General features: G+C 40.9%; 1 protein-coding gene across 1 annotated transcript in view; it reads left to right on the forward strand.

Moving 5' to 3' along the window:
• Positions 1 to 8,766, forward strand: part of snap91a (synaptosome associated protein 91a) — a gene marked incomplete at its 5' end in the record, with an annotated part of 29,901 nt that extends 21,135 nt beyond the window's left edge. The window contains 7 exons of the mRNA XM_084557008.1: positions 53 to 128; positions 1,597 to 1,699; positions 2,245 to 2,338; positions 2,978 to 3,089; positions 3,209 to 3,315; positions 3,756 to 3,797; positions 7,607 to 8,766. Coding sequence (XP_084413134.1) covers positions 53 to 128; positions 1,597 to 1,699; positions 2,245 to 2,338; positions 2,978 to 3,089; positions 3,209 to 3,315; positions 3,756 to 3,797; positions 7,607 to 7,672 — 600 coding nt within the window. The 3' untranslated portion in view covers positions 7,673 to 8,766. The remainder of the gene's footprint in view (positions 1 to 52; positions 129 to 1,596; positions 1,700 to 2,244; positions 2,339 to 2,977; positions 3,090 to 3,208; positions 3,316 to 3,755; positions 3,798 to 7,606) is intronic.
• Between the last annotated feature and the right edge of the window lie 8,165 nt (positions 8,767 to 16,931).

Here is a 16,931-nt window from a genome sequence, read left to right on the forward strand (position 1 = left end):
CTCCTCTGAGATATAGGAGGAAATAATGCTGTATATTTGTCGTCTCCTGCAGAGATTCCTCCAGTTCCTGGCATCTAGAAACACCTTGTTCAACCTCAGCAATTTCCTGGACAAAACTGGCTCCCATGGTGCGTAGTGTTTCCTTGCTTCCAGTCTGTGGTCAAGCCAGCCCTCCACCATTTACTACCCTGCAGTATCCCTAGATATCTTTTTTCACTCTTAAAATTAAAACATGAAATAAGGCATTTGGACATATTTTGAAGCTGTGACGACAACAGCAGAACAAGCGTGTGTGTCTAAACCAGCGCCAGTTGCAGCTCTTCTAATCTCCGCTCCCCTCAATTAAACTCGTTTCCATGGAAATTAACGCAGTCTCCCATGGTGATAAACACCGGCTCCGCAGCCTGTTGTCGTGGACATTTCTGCTGGGGTAACTGTAGAGTTTAGAAAGCCAAATAGTGCGTTTCAAAGATATTTCATTTTAAATTAGGCTATAATCAGAAATACTTAAGGCTCTCTTAAGGTTTATTATTGCTCGGCACTAAATTAAAATATTTACACAACTTTTTTCCAAGAACTCTAAAATGTTAAATGTTTTTACCTTTGGACAGAATAAGACATTTCCTGCCTCTTGTCTTTAAGCCAGGCTAGGCTAAACTAAGCTAAGCTAAGCTATATGGCTGCTGGCTCCAGCTCATAAAGACAGGAATATTTAACAGTTTGTCTGTTAAATATCCAAGTACAAACAGGTGATTAGTAGCCTAGTTTAGTATAACTGAAAGCATAAAGATCTTTTTCTTATATTAATACCATTAGTATTATTAAATCTTTAGACGGGTCAGGCTATTCCTTATGTTTCCTGTCTTTATGCTAACGTGTCTTTATGCTTACGTCTCATAGCTAAACTATATTATAGTGGCTTAGTCTAATTAGCAGCATAAACAGCTAGGCTAGCTTTTTTCTTTTTTTTTAAAGCAAGTTCACCAAAGCTATATGTTAAATACTATATAATTACCATTAGTATTGCTGGTAGGTGTTTTTTAATCTTTAAAAAGCGTCATGCTAATCTACACTTTTCCTGTCTTTATGCTAACGTCTCTTAGCTGAGCTTAATATATTAGCTTAGCAGTTTAGCTAAGCATAATTTGCCGCATTAAATAACAGCTAGCCTGGCTCTGTAAAGAAAAAATTAACGTTTCTCTTTATGGTTTTAATAGTATTTAATATTTAGCATGCAGACATGAGCATTAGAAGAAGGTTGATATCATCTAGAACCATGTAGTTAGCTTGATTTAGCATAACTGGAAGCATGGGAAAAAGCTAGCTTGGCCTTGTAAAACGGCAACCTGTTATTATTTCAGTTATGATTATTATTGTCATCATCATTTAAAATAGAAAAGTTTTCAGTCCAGTTTTTATGATAAACTAAGCTAACTTCTCTTAACTTCATATTTAGCATACAAACAAAGAGACATGAGATTTATTTGTATGTCACAGGTGGAACATTCTTTGTAACATATTGACTTTACATCTTGTGTTTTTTTTAACCCTTTTAAAAGTCTGCTGTATTTCATGTCCTGTTTGTGTCCTCCTCAGGCTACGACATGTCCACATTTATCAGACGCTACAGCCGCTATCTCAACGAGAAGGCCTTCGCCTACAGACAGATGTCTTTCGACTTTGGTCGAGTAAAGAAAGGGTATGATTTCTTCCTTTATCAGAATATCACCATACTTTTAATCATTCCAGTGTTATTATTTTGTTACTGTTATATTTTTTGTCCTTTTTTTATGCTTTATTAGTTTAGCCAGGATCAGAAAACATGGTTTACATTCGTCAGAATAACACATCCCACAGGGGTCTCATGTGCGTGGAATGGACTCAGTTACCGTCAGCACACCCTTAGGCCAAAGGCATGGTTTTACTGGTGTGCAGAGATGAATACAGAGAGGGTTATTACTCATGCTCACAGAGTGAACATCTCTTTTTAGCTGGCAGACACAAGGTCCTTCTGGCAACTTAAACTGACAAAAAATTCAGACTATAGAATAAGGACAGAATAGAGATGAGACACAGTGGTGTGTGTGACAGGTGCAGAAACTGGATTCATTATAGTGCTTAGTAGACCATTTGATTCCCAATTATTAAAGGAGGTTTAATTCCCACCTCCATGTTTTAAATGTCTCCGAGAGCTTCTGCTCAATTCCCGCAATTTCAATTTCGTTCTGTCTCGCTGCATCTCAGAGCTGAGGGAGTGATGAGGACCATGTCAGTGGAGAAGCTGTTGAAAGGGATGCCCACCCTGCAGAGCCAGATTGACGCACTGCTGGATTTTGAGGTGAGTGACATCCGCTAATCGGCAACAGTGTCTCGTTGCAAGGTTACTGAATTCGCTGCGGGACACACTCGGTCAATAATGAGCTAATTGGCTTTGACTAAACCTGGTGCCGTAGCAACTTCCATAAAGACATGTTGTGGTGATGACATAACATGTCACAGCCACTTTGACATCATAGCTGTAAGACCATACTCGGAGGGCTGAAGTCAGTGATGTGCAGCCATGTATACATTTGCATATTATTCAGCCCTGCTGAGTATGAAAGAGTTCGCTCATGAAAGACTTTCTGATGATCTAGAGTTTCTTTTTTAAAACACTTATGAGTTGACTGACATAACCAATAATGAAAATGTGCAACATTATTAAGTCGCTATCTAATATCGGCAAAGGCTATGAGACACTCAATGCTTTACCAGAATAATGTCTAAAAAGCAAATAAAATTCTACCTGAATATGTAAGAATAAGAACATCCTCACAGTCAAACATGAAGATACGGCACTTCCTGCCGTGAGGATGTTTTTCTCCTGTGTCGTAATTCGTATCCTAGCTCGTCATTTGGACTCCAGAGGTTTTTGTGTGAGGAAACCATACTTTGTCCTTCAAAAACCTTAACCCGTTCAAAATGTTTGTGTCCTCAGGTGCATCCACAGGAGCTGAACAATGGAGTGATAAATGCCTGCTTTCTCCTGCTCTTCAAAGATCTGATCAAGTTATATGCCTGCTACAATGACGGCATCATCAACCTGCTAGGTAAAAAAAATTAAAAAATCACTCCCTCTGTCAGGATCAGTCCCAGTATTAAATGTTCCTATTTATATCTTCCGTTATGTAAGAATTATTCTTTGACTTTCATGATTTTTTTTGCCTAGAAAAATTTTTCCAGATGAAGAGGAGCCAGTGTAAAGATGGGCTCGAGATCTACAAGAGATTTCTTACGCGAATGACTCGGGTCTCTGAATTCTTCAAAATTGCTGAGGTAACGTGCACAGCACCCGGTAGCCCTGTTTAGACCTGGTTTTGAAATGTGAACTGAGTGATGCGATCACAAGAGTCCATGCTTTATGTGCTCATGGCTGTCTCTAATGGGCCGCTGCCACTGAATGCGTCCAGACATGACGACATCATAGAAACTGTGAGACATAATGAGATGTAAAGTCTCTCTCACTCGCTCAAAGCACACACGTTTTTATTTCTTTTTCTCTGCCCCATACATTAGTGAAGAGACTAGCACAGTGCTCCGATTATAACTTGAACACTGCGTTACCCTATGCAGAGTACCTCATTAGCCACTTATGATCAGATCCCTTAAGACACATGTTAATAACAGGTCTAGACAGGGCCAAGTGTCACTGATTACCTGCTAACTCGCCTACTGCCTGGTAACTGTTGTCTAACTTGTCCTTTTTTCTTTTACAGCAAGTGGGAATAGACAAAAATGACATCCCAGAGCTCACTCAGGTAAGATTACTACAAATTCTCCTTTCCATTCTTTATTTTCAATAAATGATTTTTATTGGATTTGTTATATTTTTTAAGCTACGTACTAACATAGCATGTCTGCTGTGTTTTCTTTCTAACTGTTTTGCATGTAGTATGAATGTTTAAAGCGACCCTATATTTTTCTCCTGCTGTGTCCACCGGGATCGTCTGATTACTCTGATTACAATCAGACATTCACTGACAGGTCCTCCACGCAACAAACGACGTGTGGTTCTTGACAGTCCCTGTGCCCCCCTTTTCTTTTCACTTCCAGAGATGCAGATTGATCATTCAGGCTGAGAGTGTGAGTAGTGAGTAGTGCACAGAGCTAGCTTTTTGGAGCAAGCAGCTTAGGGAAGGTCAACTCTTTTTGAGTGCACTGAATTAAAGCACACTGCACAGTGAGTGCACACCCAGCAGACAGACACCAGGCGCTCTGATGTAGTGGGTTGAAGTGACTAGAAGAACCGAAAGCTGTGATGTGCCGAGCATTGCTGCAAACTGGACGGCTGATTTTCTGCTGCTAAGACTCTGAGCTAAGCACTGTTTTAGTTCAACAACTGTATGAAGGCACAGTAGATTGTCAGATTGTACTGCAGTTTCCATGACAGCTACAGAGTTACAAAAGTTTTTTTTGCCTCTTCTAATTCCTAATTTGTGGGTCACTGACCAATATAAGTGATTCCTAAGATGAGAAACCTTATTTTCCTGTTGGTTCCTGAATCAATTACGTGGTTTTAAATTCTGTTCTGCTATGGAAACTTTAGCTAGGGTCCTTTCAGACTTTGCAACATGGATGAACTTGCATGAAAAAAGCTAATAGCAAATAAAATGCACAACATAGCAAATGTGCAACTTTTAAAGATAAAGGTTCAATGTCGAGGCTTTGAGACACAGTTGCTTGTGCCAGTGATAACCGTTTATGTAAAGGTTTTGTTGAGAAAGTATATATTTTGAGAAAGTACCCTTAACTTTCTAGCCAAGAGGAAGAGTGATAATACTCTTGTATAGGTTATATGATATATGTTATTCCTCCACCACGTCATTCGTAGATTTCCTGTAGTGTGTCTTTAGTCTCTGAGTTGTTGCAGACTTTCCCTGGCTACGCCTTTTTTTACACTTTGATCTAATTTCTAGCACTGCTGCGTTAGATTCAGTTTTTGCTCCTGAAGGTTGCAGCTTGATATTAAACTAAGGATGAAGATTAGAAACAGAAGGAAAGCAGCAACCTCCAAAAGTATGAATCACATATTCTACAATATAGCTTGGAAGAGGAAGAGTGTCCCCAATGCACACACATTTAGGGGCATTGCAATTTGGGTTTGCATTATAAAACCACGTGAAACAGAGCCTCTGGAATCACAGTGGATGCATAAACATCTCCTGAGCTGTTAGAGTTTAATTTTAGTGTTTTATTTTGCAACTACATTTATAGTGCTTTCAATACAAGGGCATAAAACATAGAAATAATAAAAAAAAATATATATACATATTTTAAATGTAGTGGTGCATGAACACATCACCATATGTAAGTTAATTTTTAGCGTCACATAACTGAGAAATGTTCTCATGTTTTCACATCTTGCTATTGTTTTTATGCTAATACTAATTCTTGTATTTTTATTTCTCTCTTGTCAGGTTTTACACAGACGTGCAAAGCAGTAGCAAAACGTAGTTAAGCTATATTCCGTTTGCTTTTATACATCTTTGACAGAAAAAGAGACACACATAGACTTCATAGATTGCTTCCTGGCTCCTATGGGTGTGGTAAATATGGCGTTTAAACCTGCTGCAGTCTGTTGTAAATGAACAACATGATTACAATAGAGGATCAAATAGTTTCTTAAAACTTAAACTGTCTTGCAGCAACATTACATCCTGGTGTTCTGTAATCTCTGCTTCCTTGGTGATGTGTTTGTGACGCTAGAAAAGCTCAGAGTTTAGCATAAAAATGCACTCTCTCCAGTGTCCTTTACCTCATACAGTAACAATTTCTGGTTTGGTTTGCTTGAAAAACTGTTGAAAATTCTCAAAATGTCTTTGTTCTAGTCTTATAAAATGAATCATAAACCATACATTAATACCAGATAAATAACTCTGCTTGAAATAAGTGTGCAGCAGTGTTTAGACAAAAATAACTCTGGGATGAATTACTGCAACGCCTCATCTTCACAGGGCCGACCCTCAGATTTATCAAGCTCCTGTCTTTAAACATGAGATACTTTAAGGCTGATAAAATTTGATTAACGTTTGCAAGAGATGAAACTCTATCAGTCTCCCAGATGCCTGAAACTAGAGTGCATTATTCACAGCCACCAATTTCTGCTCTCATCCCTTCCACAAGAAATTATATCAGCACAAACAAGACAGACTAATTTTGCCACTGAATGATTTTGTAGCTGTGCTGTAATGTCATCACTCATCGACACTTGCATAGTGTTTCCTAGAAGATGCCAGTGATGGCAGTTTTGGCCGTAAGGGACATAGGAGGCTAGTTGGTATCACAGGGAAAAGGTATTAGTGTCATCAGGTGAAAACTATCACTGGATGTGTCTAAGCATCTCTGTAATAGAGCTGAAATGTCTGTCCTTTGTTTGCAGAACGGCCCTCTTTGTACTTCATGGTGAGGACAGATGCTTTAGTGTCCCGGGATGATTAATGGTCTATTCATCCCTCCCAATGCCGAGGCAAAGTGTTATCAGCTCAGCTGCTTTGTTAGTCTTGAGTATTAAGGATAATAGAAAAGGCAGCTTTAAACGGATTGATAGAAGAAATCGGGCAGAGAATTAAGAAAAGTTAATTAGTGACTTTGCTGAATTAGCTTTGACTTCTATTGGCAAAGCCTGCTGCAATGGCTTTATTGCATGTTGGGAAGTGATCTGGTTGAGCATGCTGCTTTTGGCATCGTAGCTGCCTGGAACGGTTTCCTCTCAGTCAGCATGAAAATGAAACCTGTTTTTTGTTGCTTCTGTATCCTGACCTGTTCCCTTCATGGTTTCCTGTTTCTTTCATAAGCAATAAAGTTTAGACATGATCAGAGTATACCAACAGTAACAACAGAATTTCTTCTTCGGGCCTACGTCTGGATCAACGTTCTATCCAAACTCACAAAAAAGAATAGACGAAGAAAGAAATTCATGTGCAGATCTTCGTCTTTCTTGAACAAGTGTTGAAATTTATATAAATTAATTCTCAAGGCATGAAAAAGGTTGGGGCTGAAGGCAGCTTTCATTCCATAATGTGGATTTCTCTCATTGCGATAAAGATTTAATGAAGAGTTGGAACAAACTGGCACTGAGGGATAAGGTGATTTTAACAAGATACCTGAGGGGTTCAAATTCAAATCATAATTTAAACAATGAGTCAGACTGAAGTTAACTTTGGAGCAGTGCATGCAGAGATGAAAGAAACTGAGAACATAGTGAGGTTTCCAAGAGCCAGTGCTGTTAAGACACTGCTGATTTGATTGCTGAGAAAAAATATAGATCATCAGGTAGGGAAATAGGAACTAACAACAGCGATCCGGATATTAGACAGACGTCACATCGTCTCAACATCTCAGAATATGGACCTTTCCATTATAGCACCATGACTTACATGTGGTTAGTGTAAAAAGTCCTGGCAGGTGTTGTCATTACAGCAATTGTATGTCCAACATGTAGGAAGCTAGTTTAGCAATAACACAACCTAAATGCAAAGCATTTGTCTTTATCTCTGACTGTACTGCTGCATGTGTATGAGCTGGGGTTGTAGTAGCCTCTCTTTCTGTTTTTTATTTTTTACCTCAGGCCCCGGAAAGTCTTCTGGAGTCCCTGGAGACCCACCTCAACACTCTGGAGGGGAAGAAGCCGTAAGTAATCTGTTTCTTAATGGTTTAACAGCAGCATTATTATTATTTTTTTCTTTTTATCAGCGGTTTACTTCTTTCTCTGGGGGCCTGTTTGGTCAATGCTCTCTTCTATTATCCTGTCATACTACTCTAATATGTCATTTTCTCTTGTCTTTACACAACTCAGAGAGGATAAGTGAGTATTCTCTGGCAATGAGAACGGGTCTTGTAAATGTTGTTCTGCCATGATTCTTATTGTTTTCAGTGATTCTATAGAATTGCATTTAAACTATCACTGGCATGTGTTTTTTTGTAGAATAGTTTTGTTTGAAATGCAGTTCTATACAATCGTTTTCACGTCTTGTAACCCAAAATAACTTTCCTTTTAAACTCGTGACACACCAAACCGACAGTCGTCCATTTCCTGGTGTCGGTCTGTTAGAGAGCGCCTGTGGCCCTATTGTTTGATCGTAATGCCACAGTGTTGGCATTATTTGGACCCGTCAGCTTGTTTTTAGTCGTTTCAGTGTGTTGAATCCACCATCGTGGTAGAGATCTCTCACTGGCTGTTCTGTGGCAAGAAAAGAAAGTAAATGAAACGACAAAGGGCACACAGAAGTTCATCTTGTGTTTTATCTGAGATTTCCAATTTGCAAATATTTTGCTAGCGACAGGCTCATCGGTATCAATGATAGACTAACTGATTAGCATAATTCATAAGACATCAGCTCTGTACGACAGTTAGCAGCTCTTCTTTGCCTCCGAGCTAATAGTTCCTCTTCCGGTTTTCCCTTTTGAATGACACATATAGACTTCTACCACTAGCTCAGAACGTATGATCCATCTGGCTGTAGTCCCTGCAGTGTATTCAAGTGCAACGTTTTGGTCCCTTCTCTGCCCCTGAGTTTATTGATGTCGGTTTGGTGTGTCGGCCCTTTGCCTCACGTCTTTACTAAAACCTTCCTCACATTATCATTCTGCTGAATTGTCAGCCCTGAATTTCACAAAGCTTTGAATGCACGACGTTCAGAAACATTCACCTTCTGTCTGCGGCGTTGAAAAGAAAGGCTTTGTTGATTAGGAGCTGATGCCAAGGTGCGCTTACTCAGCAGTGCACCCTGGATCCATTAATTGTATTTATATTTACTTAATGGAACAACTTTGAAATGCTGCGTGGCTGAAAACACAAAGTGATACTTAAGCCGTCACTTTGCCTCCCATCTCATTTACAGGCATTATGTGTCATATTGTGTGCCATTAAACTCTTTAACTTGTGTTCTGTCATTGATTTTGCAGGTCACCAACTAAGGTAAGCCTTGTTTCATGATAATCATAATTTAATGGTAATGACGGTAGTTTTTATTTATATGTGGCATTTTCAGTGTTAAAAGTTAACCTGAGATATTTGAATAACGATAGTGGCTTATCATCAGTGTCACATCTTTAGCAGTTCACACTGCAGACATTTATTCACTGATTTCTGTTGAATCACATCAGCTTACATAACATACATCTAACAGTCGTCTTTCTCTATGACAGGAGGCAACAGCCAACAACACCACGCCAGCGCCTCCTCCTGCTGCTGCTGCTGCCGCTGCTGTTGCGCCCGCCAGGCCCACTGCCCCAGCTCGCCCTGGGCCTCCTGCCAAACCCCCTCCACCTTCCGTCACCCCTACCGCACCGGCCCCCACCGCAGCCAGCAAGTACGAGAGAGTCACTCAACAATATTGCTAAGCGCTTGAAAAGTGCTGCGTCACGATTTGAAATGTGTCTCCTCTATCGACACACACTCTCTCTCTCTCTTACTGTTTGTGTTCAGTGCTCTTGATGACGGGTTCCTGTTGGATCTAGACCCCATATCCTCTTCATCAACAGGGGGCGCTGCAGCAACATCCTCCATCACCGGATGGGGAGGTGAGATTACTTTTTAATGTTTCCAGCTTACTTATATTTTTATAAAAGTGGCCTTGGAAAATTAAATTAATTGCTGCACATATAATGCCATGCAAAATCTTTTACAAACATGTCTGACCTATTCACAGTCCCTCAACTCACTCGTGAACTCTGCTTTTGTGACTTAGGGATTATGGGAAATATTGTTTGTCATGTTAAAGTGTTTTCCGAACCGCTTTAGTAGGAACATGAAGTAGAGAACAAAATTTATAGACTGGCAAAAACCGAAAAGACAAACTTGACCACACTGGCTGCTTAGCTGACACTCTGATGTTTTCAAATGATCAGTTTTTACTTTAAAGGAGCAGTTTCACATTGGGAAAGACTACAAAATGGATGTTCTTGTCATGAACATGAAGCGATTATGTATTCTACAGTAACCTTCAACACTAGTTAGCTAATAGTATTCTTCTTTGCTTCTGAATTAACACATAATCAGGACTGTAAGCTAATTTGCTGGACACGCAGCTTATGTTAGACCAGACACTTTATCAGCCTCTACAGATTTTAAATACAGAGTCTCTCACGGCCCGATGTACACCTCTTTTGCGTAAGGAAAAACCCAAACGTCGACAGACTCGCTGCCCCAAATTATGGCTGCTCAGCCGTGACGGACCCATCAGCGAGCTGGGCTTATGTGAACGGTCAATTTGCACCGATGCCAAAAAGAGATACTGAACGACCTTAACTTAATGTACTGGCACAAAAAAAAAGAAAATGACTTTCCATCAAATTCAAGTGGGCCAGCCTAAAGCGCACATCTTTGTTGAAGTCACAGAGATTTGATTTTAATGCTGCAATTAAATCAGTGAAAAGTAAGTGCTGACTAGAAGAGATAGGAAGAATGTATTTAGAAACTAGAAGATGCTTTGGAAGATGGATTTCCGCAGACCAGACATACTAAAGCGGAATTACTCTACTACCAAGCAGACCAATCACAGTCTTGTGCTCTGTGTCACTGTGGCACGTAGTTACATTTCTAGGGAAATGCATGTCAGCTATGGCGCCACGATCTGCATAGTGTCGCCATAGTGTCAAATTAACGCAGAAGTCTAGGTTAACTGTGGCCTTTTCAAAGCTTCAGTTACATTAAGGACTCTTTGACTCTGCTTTACCAGTGGTCCATATCTTCTATTCTGGCTTGTACTGTAAGATGTTGGCAGTGTTCAGGTGAAGTCATTCATTGCCTCTGACCTCGGTTCTTTGTTGTTTTTTGCAGATCTCTTAGCTGAGGGTGAGTATTCTGCTGACAGCACTGAACGCCTGCAGGTGTTTGATTTTATTCCTTCCAACTTTGTTTTCTAACTGAAGTTCTTCGTCTGTCACCTTTTGGTTTTATAGAAAACAATTGTTCTTTCGCCTTCCTATTTATCTCTTGTCTCACACCAAGCCTGAACTTTTTCACTTTCAGTCGCTTTGACGCTACTGTCTCGCTCCTATTCACTTTTTTTTCTCTCCTACTATCTCTTCCGGGGGGGGCTTTGACTGGGTCGTGGCGTTTGGATCACGGGGTTCATCTGCATAGCAACTCCAGCAGCTACCGATGGAGCCTCTGAAGCTCTCCTGGCAGACGGAGAGTCTGCCGATGCTGACGCTGCAGCCCCTGCAGCCGCTGCCCCCGCCGCCGTCGCTGCCCCCATGGCTGCCGCGCCGAAACCTGCTGCTTCCGCTGCCCCCGCCGCTGTTACGGCTCCGGTACCCACCTCGCTGCCCATCTCTGCCCCCGCCACCACCTCAGCCACAGAAATCGACCTTTTCGGAGGTCAGTCTGAGCAGAGGGTCGGCTGTAGACCGGAGTACACAGCATGGCGGCACGCCTGCTTGTCTGCAACAAGCCTCGTTGTCATTTAGTCATGTGCTGATACAATTATATAAAGTTTGTTTCTTTGTTATATTAAATAATAATGTTATAATCTCTAAGTCTATAGGCTTCTGTCTAAAGTATGTGTAAAGATTTAACATAATCTGATCTCAATCCTGCATTTTTTGATATTAGAGAACCTGAAAAACCTCTGCAAACATTAGTAATGTACATTATGTCAGTAAGCAAAAGACACCATAACCCCAGTTTGGGCCTCTAATCCATAACCACCACATTTGAGTCACAGAACTAAACTTCTGATTTTCAATGTCTTTGCTATTATTGGATAACACAAGCAAATTATCAGGCCTTGTTTTGTATTGAAATATAAAATAATACAAACAAACTTCATTATTTGGTTCCACATACAGCACTAAGAGCTGTTGGAAGTCAGGTGCTTAATACTGTGGCCCAGAATGTTTTTACTGTACGTCCTGCTTCGTACCTGATGTGAACACCAATGTGCTGACATAATAACCAGCCTTCACGCACACCGTGTTTTTTTCATTGAGCACGGGGCACAGCGTTTATCGTTTGCGGCACATCCCAAAAATACGATGCAGCGCAGTGCAGCGCTTGCTTTTCACTGGATTTATTCAAGGCTGCACATTCCTCGTGGGCTCAGGCATGAATGGGTTTTAAACATTCATCAGCGTGTCGTGATGATTTAATAATGTGTGCACCTCAATAAGCCCACTGGAATGTAATTAGTCTGCTATTACGACACGTATTTGTTGGGATTTGTTGCTTTTTGCTTGTTTGTTTATCACCCGTTAGCGATTTTGTTCGTAATCGCTTACTAACAGTTCCATAAACATGTCAATATGACAAATAGCTGAATCTGGAGTTTTAATACTAACATGAGCCTTAATATTTTAGTGTCTAGAGAAATTTAGGTTCTTTGTCCAAGAGAGACTTTGCCTTGCCCATCCCTGACCCTGACATCCTCCCCCCCCTCTTGTCACAGAGTACAACTTGTGACAACTTGCCTCATTTCACAAGCCTACACAGGTAGTGCACTCTGTGAATGCAGCATTATGCAGCCCCGCAAAACTTCTACTGTGACTGATGATGCAGTCAGTCATTAATCAGTAACTGGGCTGCATATTTCTTGTATTCTCTGCTTTTTCCTAATGCTGACCTCTCATCTTTGTTTCCTGTCCGTTTTCATCTGTTCACTCATCTTCTGTTCTGTACATCCCATGTGTCTGTCGGTGTGTCGGCCCGGGTGTTATGTTTTGCGTTTGCGTTCCCGCTGTTTTCGTCTGCAATACCCTAGATGCCTTTGCACCTTCCCCAGGAGACGGTCCTGCTGCCGTGGCCGCGGGCCCCGCCGCCGATGCGTTTGGTGGATCTGGTGGGTGACAAAACTGCTTTCTGTGCAACTGCGTGAGCGAATGTACGACTGCGTGTGTAAATGCGAGAGCTGCTGCTTTTATTATATTAAAGCTGCTTCTGCTTCCATAGGAGACAGTAGAACATACATGCCCCCAGGGCCTACTGTCTCACCCCAATTCCTGCTCTAATGCCCCAGTCATGGACCCTCTCCTCCTCCATCTTGACTACTCTTGTCCTTCTAATATTCACCCAGTGAATCCTGTAGTAAAAAGCACAGTTCAGCTGTTACCTTTTCCAGAAATGAAGACCATTTATTTTGATACCACTAACCTTGATAATAGCAGGCTGTGATAATTACACTAATCATCTTGTTTTATTTATTTATTTTGTTCATTAACTCCATTCAGTTGCTCTCTTTGGCCTGAAACAGTTTACTTAGCAGAACAATAACTATCACAACCTATGTAGTGTCTGTGCAGTTCAAATGAACTCTAACCCTGTACATTTTGGAAGTATTGTGTACTAACTACAACAGTAAGTGCTTTCACATTAACTTTATCCTGCACCACACTTAACAATGTCAAAAGGAAACTTTAGGTTTTTATAGATTTTCACACTGGTTAGTTTTTTTCAGCAACTGACTTATAGGTGCTTAAATTATCCATGTGTCTCCTGAAGTACAGTACATCCCCAATCTATTTCTGGCAAAATAGAAATACCATCCCAATCTTTTAACAACAAAACGTAATGCTGTTTTCATATCCACCAATTTGCATAAGAATTATTAAACTCAGTATAACAAAAATAGCCAGCTCTGAAGCGTGCTGTCGTATCTGTCGACTATCTATCGACTGAAGGTACAGTCATGTTTACCAGAAGCTGATTCATACCGAGTTTGGTGACTTTGCTCCATCTTTAGGTCAAAAGCATTTATTTAGTTTTGCGATGCCTGCATAACTTCTAACATCCCACCGCTTGAGTTGTTCTTTGAGTTTTTTTTTTGGATAATTAGCCAGTATTAGCACGCTAACAGGCTAAAATAAGATGGTGAATTGCATGAAGCGTGTAGACTTTAGCACGCAGTACAACCTCACAGTCTTACGTTTGGCTATTCAGAGAGAGTCCTTTTTTTTTATTAAATATTTTAATAATATAATGTTTGTTATTACAAAACAGTCGACTACCTGATGAAGGTCAGGATTTGAAGTTTGCAGTTTGAAGTGATGAATCAACTGACTTTAGTTCTTTAAAGTATTAATCTTTCATTCTGCGCTCACAGTGAAAGATCTGTCACCTGGGACTCATTATGAGGCCAGCTGAGTTAAATAAAAGCCAGTTAATCACTTTCATTAGGTGCAAGCTCCTCGCTCTTACTAGCATGTCACTGCTTTTTCTTCATTGTTATACAACGCGAGGGGCCTGCACAGTGTTTTGGGGACACATGGATGATTTGGGTTCTCTTGTAAAACAAATTATTCAACACTTAATTATAGTGATTAATTAATGAAGAATTGTTTTCCACTGTTTGTTGCACCTCCTGGATGCAGCACTGAGATTAATGAGTGACTGTGTGCCTGACTGACTTTCTTTGAACCTAACCCTGACTTGGAGCTTAGAGACACACAAAAAAATGCTTTTTACAGTGTTTGTTGTTTTAACAAACCCTCAACCTCCCCCTCCCCACTTCATCCCCCAACCCCCTCTTCCCCTTTTCTCTAACCATAACCCCTCTAACCCTTCAACGCCACGCTCCTGCTGCTCTTCCTGAAGACCCCTTTGCCACAACCGAGGGGAGCGTGGACATTGCTCCAGGGCTGGACCTCTTTGCAATGAGGCCCACCGACACGGGGGCCGCCACTGCAGTCACCCCTCCGACCTCTAGTGAGGCGCCGACCATCATCGCTCCCATCGCTGCCCCCGCTGCCCCAACCCCTTCTTCCACCACCACCACTACTACCACAACCACCACCGACACCACCACCACAGAATCTGCAGCTGCTCCGACTCTAGATATCTTTGGTGGTAAAGTCCTCTCGCTCTCATTATACCTCTCACTGCATTGCCCTGCATTATGATGATGATGATGATGATGAATGCTTTGATAGAGTTGATGACTGTGTTGCTCCTGCTACTGACAGTGATGATAGTGACGATGATAGTAACTTGTCCAGCCCCTACATTACAGATTTGTTTTTTATTTTCCATGATACCTTTCCTTCTGCTACAGATCACGTAGAATTAATCAAGCATTTTGGCCTCCTCTGTCATTTCCAATCATTGCATTATATACATATAGAATAAACACACAATAAAGGCCAATACTAAATTCAATCCACTAATTATTTCTTGTTTGGGCTCCAAAACTTGTTAGCTAATTCGATATCGAGGGACATAAATGTATGTTTTTCTCTTTTCATCTGCAGAGTTGGCTCAAAGTGTTTTGATTGTTAACCTAATACTAACAGTCTGCCAAACTTGGAGGGAAGAAACATGGTTTTCTTCTCCTGCTTGTGACCGGTGTTTTAGATAGTGGCAGCTGAGAATGCTTATTGTAGCTTTACGCACTTGAGTTAAAAGGGAATGTTGCTATAATCCAGTTTTCTCTCGCATGAACTCCTGCAGGTGGATTTCTAGTATTTCTGTAGTTTATAAAAAGAAAAAAAAACTATGCACAGCTTGTCAGTGGTTGGTCAATCCACAGTGTTGTTCCAGTATATTTAGTTATTAACTACTTGGCTGATATTCATAATCCCCAGAGGATGCTTTCCATTGATCATCCCTCGGTCATTCATAGCCTTCTCGTTGTCCGCTTGGCTAATGATAGATTATAATAACTGTCCATATTTTCCAACCAGAAGGTTAATGTTTCCTAATGTTGCCAAAATACATTATAGTTTATCATTTCATTGATCAATTCAGCCAAAACTTCAAGGTTAATGACACTCCCCAATGTGTTTGGCGCTAATTTAAGCCCTATTTGGCAAGAAATGGTGTTTTCTTGCGGCAGGACTCCCCTATAAGTTTCCTTTAAGAGTGGAAGTCACTTTTACACCACTGTCATAAGATGTCCAGCTAGCGGCTAAACCTCTGCCAAAATGGGCTGACTTGGCTCATGATCCAAACTAGCAAGGTACTTTTGTCAGCAGTGACAAACATCAATCAAGTGGACGTCCTAGCCCCTCCAGACTTCTGCTGCGGCGTGGTTCTTCAGCTACTGTATGCGACGTTAAGATGCTTAGATGCTAAGATGCTTAGATGCTTAGATGCTAAGATGCTTCCTCATCCTCTGTTTATTTCCTGTATATAGAGCTGTGTCAGAAGTTTATACCAAGACTTGAAAGCTGTTTATCATGAGAGAAGTTTTAAATTCTAGTATTGTTAATTTAGTACAATGTTTTCTTAGAAGCACATCCATTTAATGTCACATTGCATTGCGGATCTGACAACTTCAAAAGTGACAGAAATTTCCACAACAAATATGGAAGTCTGTACTCATGCGTAAATGTAGCAATGTTCCCCTTTAACTTTTGCACTGTCTGATATTGCATTGCCCTGAATAGAGACACAGCAGCTTACCCATTTTAATGATCAAAATATCTGCTCTCTCTATTCTTTCCCTCATCTCTCTACTTAACTCATCCTTCTGTTTGCACTGGACTTGAAATCTGAATGTACATATGATTGTGTGTCCTTGTTCTTAGATATGTTTGATTCTATGCCTGAGCAAAGCCCTACCACAGAATCCAAAGCTGCTACCACTCCTAGCGTAGACCTTTTTGGTGCAGGTACAGGAGTCGATATCCATTTCTCTTGTGTGTGGCTCCTCTTTATCTCCTCTGGTTTCCATGTGTCCACTCCTCTGTCACCTGTGTTTTTCCTACACATCTTGGTTTGTCCCCCATAGTGGTATGAGAACTGTGCATGCAACCCACTTGTCAAGTACTGGTAGTTGTGGCTGCTTTCTATCTAGGTTTTATTTTGATCTGCCACGCTAATGCTTTTTTTTTTTTTTTTTTTTGCTCCTCCATCTCCACGGTTTTTCTTCTTTCTCGTATTCTGCCTCTTGCTTGCGTTGGTAAATTAGACCTTCCTGCTGTCTCGCGCGGGCCCTCTCCCTTGCCCGAGCCTGCTC

This window comes from Chelon labrosus (assembly GCF_963514085.1).
Source record: "Chelon labrosus genome assembly, chromosome: 12".
Lineage (NCBI taxonomy): Eukaryota > Metazoa > Chordata > Actinopteri > Mugiliformes > Mugilidae > Chelon > Chelon labrosus.